At 35.4% G+C, this 9,636-nt stretch overlaps 1 protein-coding gene across 1 annotated transcript; it reads left to right on the top strand.

The window, feature by feature from the left end:
• Positions 1-3,452: 3,452 nt before the first annotated feature.
• LOC125645615 (uncharacterized) lies at positions 3,453-7,188 on the top strand. The gene is made up of 3 exons (XM_048871237.2): positions 3,453-3,879; positions 5,960-6,109; positions 6,944-7,188. The coding sequence occupies exons 1-3, from the start codon at positions 3,648-3,650 to the stop codon at positions 7,096-7,098; spliced, it is 537 nt and encodes a 178-aa protein (XP_048727194.1). The 5' UTR covers positions 3,453-3,647; the 3' UTR covers positions 7,099-7,188.
• The last annotated feature ends 2,448 nt before the right edge of the window (positions 7,189-9,636 follow it).

The following is a 9,636-nucleotide window of genomic DNA, read 5'->3' as shown; positions in this document are numbered from 1 at the left end:
AGTGATTCTATTAAGGGATGTAAGTTGCTTAGAGACTCCCTGGACATTGCAAAGGATATAACAGTTGATTAAAGAATCTCCAAGAAGGGAGATGATTTTCAATACATTAAAAAATGCCCAAAATATAGAGAAAACGTCAGCGGGAATAAGGGTTCACAGGCGTAGCTTGGGTTCGAATATTACCGAGGCAGGGGGTCTGGGGGGGGGCGCATCCCCCCAGAAGCTATCGACATTTTAACAACGTAAAAGGTGGGGTTGTTTTTTTTACCGAGGCAGCTGCCTCGGTTGCCTCAATGGAAGCTACGCCACTGGGGTTTTGTGTCCCACAAGATGGACAATAAAAGCCGACACATTTTTGAGCATTTTGTCAAGCTATGAAATTCTAAGAAATGTTTGGGATGAAAGCCTCCAATACGTGCGTGAGGTAGAAATGAGAAACAGAATTAGGGGAGTGGCTGCTTATATGTGCAGGTTTGATTTCTTCTTTGGGTGTTTACTGAGTGAAAAACTTTTACGTTATAGTGATAATTTGGCAAGGGCTCTGCAGGCTCCAAATCTCTCGGCGAGTGATGGTCAAAAAATGGCATCAACGACAATGAGTGCTTTGCAAAGTGTCCGAAATGAGACAATCTTCACTCAGTTTTACGAGGAAGTTGTTGAAAAAGCAAAACAGATGAACATCGATGATCCTGTTCTTCCTTAGAAAACGCAAAATTCCTCGTAAACTTGATGATGGGACAGCAGCACATACTTTTTCATCGTGTGCAGATATGTATAGGAAATATTTCTACGAGGCATTAGATCTGCTTTTAGCTGGCATAAAATCTAGATTTGACCAACCAGGTTACAAAGCTTATGTTAATCTTGAAAACCTCGTAATTAAGGCTTGCACAGGTCAAACGTTTGAAGAAGAATTCAATTTTGTCACGACCCTATATGATACAGATTTGAAGCCAAAGGATCTTCACTGCCAGCTTATAATGTTAAAGACTGTTTTGCCAAAAGACTTTACACCAGATATATCAAGTGTGGTTGAATTTTTCAGACATTCAAATGAAAAAAGTCTGTTTGCCGAGATCCTCAAAATTCTCAAACTAATTTTGGTACTTCCTGCAACTAACGCTACCAGTGAGCGCTCATTCAGCGCCTTGAAAAGATTGAAAACATCACTGAAATCAACAATGAGCCAAATACGAATAAACAATTTGCTTTTATTACATGTTCATAAAAATGAGACTGATGAACTGAATCCAGAAAAATAGTTGAGGAGTTCGTAAGTGAAAGTGAACACAGACTGGTGATTTTTGGAAAGTTTACCGAGTACTAAATACCTTATGACTCAGAAATGATTGATAACAAAATGATAAAGATATAAACAAAACAAAAAAAGATTTTAAAAAATCCTTAACACCCCCCCTCCAAAAAAACAAAAACAAACAAAAATTAAAGTTGAGGGGTTTTCTGGGAAACTAATTAGATTCTATGTACATAATTAGATTTATGTACATGACGTAAACCTCAATGCTTGCACATATTTATGCAATTATCTTTTTACTAATGGTTTTGTCGATATCATTTTTTTGTCGTAAATTACTTTGGTGTGGTGCCCCCCCCCCCCCCCCCCCATTGAAATTGCTTCCTACGGGCCTGCAACACACAATGGGGATATCTGAAATTCGTAGAAATCATCAAAACAATAAATTATTAGATTCTTTGGAATTGTAAGATTTCTAAATAATGTTCAGACTGAAATAGTTTTTGAGCATGCGAAGTTTTGCCAATTCTTTAGCAGTTTTTTTTCTTTCAGCTTATAACATTTCCCAAACCATGAAGCACGATTTAGAAATAAAGACGGATGTGAGATTAGTGTGGTATGTAGTAGGAGAGTCATACACGGTGGGGAACTGGATTTTGAGGAATAACCGACACCACCTCCAGTCCTTCCAGTCAGGTAAACTTCAATCAGATGAACAATGCGCATATTCCAGACAAGCTAGAATAGGCGTTTTCATACAGAAATTAATCCGGAATTTCACTTTTAATAAAGGGCTATTATTTATTCGTTATCAGAATCATTAATAACATTCTTATTTTTCATAAAACAACTGCACTCATTTATAGAAGCCCAATCCTGAATTATCAGTAAAGATTAATGTAATTCACAGGTACAATATTTCAGTTATGTTTCGTCGGCTTGTATTTAAAATAAAAAGAAATCAATATTGTTTCTTATTGTGTAATTTGGAATTGGACACAAGCTCTAAAACACAAAATCTTCTTGTAAAACGAAAATGAATAAACGTAAAGGTGAAAAAAAAGAAAGGTGGAAAAAGATGAATTTTCCCGACGGCCTGATGCATGTATTAAGTTCAATTAAACTCCGCCAAGGAACTACTTTTTGACTTAGATGAATTCATTACTTTTCTTACACGAATGTAGATGTCACACAATGATCTGACAGACACATTTAAATATAATTATGTAATCAAAATCAGACATTTAATGGATGGGCATTGACAGGAGATAAGTAAATGTCGGATGTAGCTAGGCATTGATTATACATGTCCACAGCACTTCCCAGGACAGTACAATGTTCGCTCATTCATGTGGCGTGACTTCAATATTTCTCAATTCTTCATTCACTCAAAAATTAGATCACTGCTACATGGGGTATAGGTATGGTTTCGAAATAGAAAAGTATTCAAAGAAAAAAAGGTGAACGTGCAGTTTTAAAGGGTTCACCCAGCTTAAAACAATTAAAACAAAATTTGGCATTGATTCCAATATCTCTTCATTGTTTATATTTATTCGCTCGTTAACTTTAATAATATTGATTTTTTTTTTTTTGATTTTTTTTTTTACAATATCTCTTGGACAGAGACATTTCTGTTTCGTTTGAAAAATGTGTACATTTCACCATTATTACAATTACAATTGCGCATTGTACATGATCTTAATTATATATTCTAACTACCGGTTTCAATCGATGACTATGAGTTTGTGTAAATTTAATCCTTAATGACGTAGGTAAGACGCCAGGAAGTGTTTTCGAGGCTTGTTCTGTTAAATGTTTAACTTCCAACTTCAGGAATATAACCAAATAATAGAATTCTTCTGTGCATTTTCAATATAGCCACACCATTATGTAATTTTTTAAAGACTTTACAATCGACCCTTTAGGGAAAATGAGGGAAATACTCGTGACTGCGAGGGGATAAGAGCGATTAATCCAGTAAATGATTGGAAAAGGGGGGGGGGGTGTTAAGGAATCTCTTTGTATAGAGTATCGTTTTCTACATCAAGTTTTCATAATTCCTATTCATTGTGGGATCCATTAAATAATATGCTACTTCTAAACAGATTAATAGCACCTGATGATTTTGGCATATCCTAAAATAAAATTATAATATAAGTGTTGAAAGAGATTGTTACACATCGCCGTGGTTTAGACCATTATATATCGTCTGTCCGATCCCCACACTACCGCCTCTTTGTGTAGTCTATTCATATTTGCCCGCAGGACATGCTAAATCACCATACTTATGATTAAACTTCCTACACGATGCATAAATGACATATCGCTGACTAACAAAAACAATTAGCTTGTCTTTCCGTTCATTATGAGAAGATTTTGTTGGGTCTAAGAAATGGCGGATTTACGTAAAACCGATTTTCTCGTTCGCCTGTATCTTGTGTTAGAGCTCGTCGGATTTTTCCTTCATCTTGTTGGTTTCTGCACTCCCTACTGGCGGTCCCTCCACTTTAAATATTCGGAGGACATTATAGAAGACATCGATATTGTGATCCAAGGTTTTGACGAGGGGATCTGGAGGAGGTGTGTCAATGGAATCTGTTCCGAAATCAACATTGTTGGCAGAGGTAAGTTTTTTTTTTTATCATAGATTTACATGAATGGCTGGAAACATATACTTCTTCCATAACCCCCTCCCCACCCAACCCCAATCTTAACATCCGATATCATAACATTATCTATATCTCGTAATTCCTTCAATAGATTTGTGATATATCACTGCTATCTGACCTGTATAAGATATATCATTGAGTTAACATGTGTACGTACTATACGTAAACAGTACATTTTGATAAGGAACCTTAAACAAACCAGGAACAGTGACATCATGTACCTCTCTGTCTATTACCGTGTTTCTTTTATCAACGTTCCCGAAAATGCCCCACTACATGTACTTGTAGATGTACCACATGTTATATTTCTGACTACATATTACTTGTGTTCTATTGACTGGCTGTAGTACATGTTACGTTACTTGTGTTCTATAGACTGGCTGTAGTACATGTTATATTTCTGACTACACATTACCTGTGTTCCACAGACTGGCTGTAGTACATGTTATATTTCTGACTACATGTTACTTGTGTTCTATAGACTGGCTGTAGTACATGTTATATTTCTGACTACATGTTACTTGTGTTCTATAGACTGGCTGTAGTACATGTTATATTTCTGACTACACATTACTTGTATTCTATAAACTGGCTGTATTACATGTTATATTTCTGACTACACGATATATACTTGTATTCTCTAGACTGGCTGTAGTACATTTTATATTTCTGACTACCTGTTACTTGTGTTCTATAGACTGGCTGTAGTACATGTTATATTTCTGACTACACATTACTTGTGTTCTATAGACTGGCTGTAGTACATGTTATATTCTTGACTACATGTTACTTGTGTTCTATAGACTGGCTGTAGTACATGTTATATTCTTGACTACATGTTACTTGTGTTCTATAGACTGGCTGTAGTACATGTTATATTTCTGACTACATGTTACTTGTGTTCTATAGACTGGTTGTAGTACATGTTATATTCTTGACTACACGTTACTTGTGTTCTATAGACTGGCTGTAGTACATGTTATATTACTTGTGTTCTATAGACTGGTTGTAGTACATGCTACGTTACTTGTGTTCTATAGACTGGCTGTAGTACATGTTATATTCTTGACTACATGTTACTTGTGTTCTATAGACTGGCTGTAGTACATGTTATATTTCTGACTACATGTTACTTGTGTTCTATAGACTGGTTGTAGTACATGTTATATTTCTGACTACACATTACTTCTGTTCTATAGACTGGCTGTAGTACATGCTACGTTACTTGTCTTCTATAGACTGGCTGTAGTACATGCTACGTTACTTCTGTTCTATAGACTGGCTGTAGTACATGTTATATTCTTGACTACATGTTACTTCTGTTCTATAGACTGGCTGTAGTACATGTTATATTTCTGACTACATGTTACTTGTGTTCTATAGACTGGCTGTAGTACATGTTATATTCTTGACTACACATTACTTGTGTTCTATAGACTGGCTGTAGTACATGTTATATTTCTGACTACACATTACTTGTGTTCTATAGACTGGCTGTAGTACATGCTACGTTACTTGTGTTCTATAGACTGGCTGTAGTACATGCTACGTTACTTGTGTTCTATAGACTGGCTGTAGTACATGTTATATTCTTGACTACACGTTACTTGTGTTCTATAGACTGGCTGTAGTACATGTTATATTTCTGACTACATGTTACTTGTGTTCTATAGACTGGCTGTAGTACATGTTATATTTCTGACTACATGTTACTTGTGTTCTATAGACTGGTTGTAGTACATGTTATATTTCTGACTACATGTTACTTCTGTTCTATAGACTGGCTGTAGTACATGTTATATTTCTGACTACACATTACTTGTGTTCTATAGACTGGCTGTAGTACATGTTATATTCTTGACTACATGTTACTTGTGTTATATAGACTGGCTGTAGTACATGTTATATTCTTGACTACACGTTACTTGTGTTCTATAGACTGGCTGTAGTACATGTTACGTTACTTCTGTTATATAGACTGGCTGTAGTACATGTTATATTTCTGACTACATGTTACGTTACTTGTGTTCTATAGACTGGCTGCTAGTAGTCAGAGTGTTTGAGATTGTCGCCCTTGGATCCTCGCTAATCGCCACCTGTCTCATCATCACCCATCTCTTGTGGCAAAACTTTTATGAGAGCAGCAAAGTTTATTTTCTGTCATTCTTGTCCTGTTTTATTACAGGTAAGAGGACTTATAATTATTTTAGTTTGTTTCTTCTTAAATACATTTACTTTATATATAGCAGAGACATATATAAATTTATCTGCAATAAAGGGACTTGTTCACGTTTTTTGGAGAGAAAAAATTTCAGTTTATTTTTTATGTCAAACATTAAAAACATAATCCATTCAATGTTGGTAGCCAAAATTTGAACCTTCTTAATGTAAGGATAAGAGGAATATTTTAGCCTTAACTATGTGTTATGTGAACTGCTAATTTTGTAATTTACAAAAGAATACTTGAAATGTGATAGACATGAAAAATGGATCCATGAAAACTTCGTAAACAATAACATACTGCAATCTTTGTTTACACCTCCCAAAATAAAAAAACAATAAACTCTCTAAAATGAGCTTCTGTGATAATGTATAACCTCAATTTTCTTGTGAAACCTTTTAAACATATTTATAGACAGTAGATTTTGATCACTAAAGTAGAAAACCAGAATTTTGGGGGAAATCGTGAATCAATCCCTTTAAAACCACAGCTACATGTACTAGTAATTAGGTTAACTCATGATTTAAACAAAATCTACTGTGATATATTATCATGGATAATGACAATTATATATATATATATATATATATATATATATATATATAGTACTTAATGATAAACACGACTGAAGAAGACCGGTAACACGGTCAAGTTATTTCTACAAAGTGTTTAGAGTTTTTTCTGTATTTTACTTCCAAAAAAGAGACTTATATATATATATATATATATATATATATATATATATATATATATATATATATAATATATTCAGTTTATGATTGAATGGTACATTTGCAGCTGCCAGCATTCTGCTAACCTCCATTGTATACGGCGCATCGGTGAAGGTAGGAATCACGTGGTCATATGGGTGTGTTGTGATTGGAGGAGTACTGTACATGGCTTCCGGAGTGCTGATGCTGACAAATTACTATACAACGCGCCCGAAAAAATAACCATTTCCTACTAATTTTGACATTTTCCCCTTTTTATGATTTTTTAAATAAAAGAATTTGATTAATAAAGATAATTTGATCAATTGAAAACGACACTAGTTAGCTCTTTGTCAGTGCTTTGTCTCTGTAGTTTAAAAATCACACACTGATCGAGATTTCGCGCTGAAAAGGAATTCTCCATGTTAATATCCTTTGCAGTCTAATTAAAATCAGATCCTAGAATACGCTCACAATCGCTACAATAGAGTATACGGCGCGGATCTAAGAAGTCTGATTTTAATTAGATTGATAGCCTTTGTTGTGTTCCGATATTTATCATTACTTGATTGAGATGAAACAAAAATTCTCCAGTCATTTTGACTCCCGATATCAATAAATGTGAACAAAGATGTTGCAACTGACAGGATTTTCAGAATCCCTTGTGTCAAATACCACTGAATACGATCGTCCACGTAACTAGATAGTCTACTTTGACAAAATTAAGGATGTGTGATATTTATAGCAACGAACGAACGAATATCATTTCTTGAAGAGGCAAACTAATAACAGCACATAGTTTAGGGTGGATCAGTTCACCAAAATTTCATCTCATGTGGAGTATGATTTCATCATCGAAAGACTCATACAAGCTTTTTCTTAATAAGCAGCAGAAAGTTTGCAAATAAGAGATTTTATAGTCCCAACTTTGCTGCGATTTGATGAATGATATGAACAATAAAACATGCCCAGAAAACTTCGATAGCCGTTCTAGTTTTTAAAAATAAAAATACATGTGTACTTATACTTTAAACATACGACTGGATACATCAAATCACAGTGGGATTTTAAAATCCCTTATTTGCAAACAAAACATCTTTTTCATTATTTTAGAAAAACACACAAAAAATTCAACTATATCGGACGCGACAGAGAGAGAGAGAGAGAGAGAGAGAGAGAGAGGGGGGGGAGGGGGCAGGAAGGGAGAGATCTTACATTTTTCATTTTTTACTGGAGTAAACTACTTCCTGTATAATGAAATGCATACCACAAATTTCTGTTAATGCTGCGCTGTTTTAAGACTAAAGTATGGCTGACAAAAAGTTCATTCAGGTGTATGTATAACATAGTATACTACTTGGTGGTATATGTAAAGGCGGTGGTAATTTATTTAATCCAAACTTTCATTCTATTAAACAATTATTTTGTCCTTTGATCCTCCACCATATTCTTATCCAAAAAAAGGTTCAGGGAGGAGAGCTCTATATATATGCATATTGTAGTCCCCTTTAGCCCGAATGGGGAAAATTCGGCTAACTAGTAGGAAGGACCAATGTACGATATCGGTGCTACATTGTGTGTGTACACTGGAAACTTGGTTATCTATTGATCTCTCGATGTCACGTGCATCAGTAGCTGTGTTTAGAATTACTATTTGATATGAGATGTCAGATTTTCTGCAAGAGCGCTGTTAATCATTCGTTCAAGGGTTGGTGTTTCAGAAAGTCAGGTATCATGTAATATAGCAATCGGTTATACTGTACCTGATATAAAATGGAAGAAATGACATCTGTAAATTCCATTTTACATGGTCTGGACTCAATATTTTACACATTGTCTGGTATCATTATTTTGTTCATGATACAAAATTTTAAATATAGAATTGACTAAAAAAAAATATATATATATAGAATTGACTAAAAAAAAATAATTTAGAATTGACTTTCATATCTTCATCTGATTCCGAGTAATCTCGGAAGACGTGCTCTGCAGGTCCATTTGTCTTTTGAATTTACCACCTGTTACGATGAGACTTAAAAGCGATAAATATCATATTTGATGCATAGCATGCATATAATTGAAAGAATTATAATTGTATCATTCGTAATATCACATCATCATAAAAAGGTAATGGTGATACATGGGGCTTGTTCTCTGCGGTCGACGTCACTGTCTCTCTGTCCTTCAGCCGTCACTGTCTCTCTGTCCTTCAACCGTCACTGTCCTTCAGACGTCACTGTCTCTCTGTCCTTCAGCCGTCACTGTCTCTCTGTCCTTCAGTCAGTATATTGTTCTTTAAACCCGTCCATTTAATCAAAATACATGTATATAATTATGTAGCGGACAGTATAAGAGGGAACTTATACTGTTTCGTTAGTGAGTTAACTTTTCTAGTGATGTGATATAGTCGCTCTCTCTCTCTCTCTCTCTCTCGATCACGCAAGTTAAGCAACGACGAGCGTGATCAGTATTTGGCTAGGTAACCGCTGTACACGTATACAAATTGGTGGCAGTGTAGTGACTCTGGTGTTTGGTGGGCCTTCTTCAGGTAGAGTCTCTTTGGAGCTCTGGGACTTCGTGTTCATGTACGGACGTGGTTTCGTCCGAGGACGACGGGTAGTTGTCGATAACAGTGGATGCCCAGGTTGGGAACACTTCCCCTATAGCGAGATGGTCTCGCTAAAACGCGATTATCTCTCTCTAGCGAGAGTAAATATATCCCGTACAACCGAGAAAAACACCCGTGGAGTACATCTCTTCGTGTTTCACGTGAAAAGAAGA

This window comes from Ostrea edulis, chromosome 6 (assembly GCF_947568905.1).
Source record: "Ostrea edulis chromosome 6, xbOstEdul1.1, whole genome shotgun sequence".
In the NCBI taxonomy this organism is placed as follows: domain Eukaryota; kingdom Metazoa; phylum Mollusca; class Bivalvia; order Ostreida; family Ostreidae; genus Ostrea; species Ostrea edulis.
This window is presented reverse-complemented; position numbering and strand designations above follow the sequence as displayed.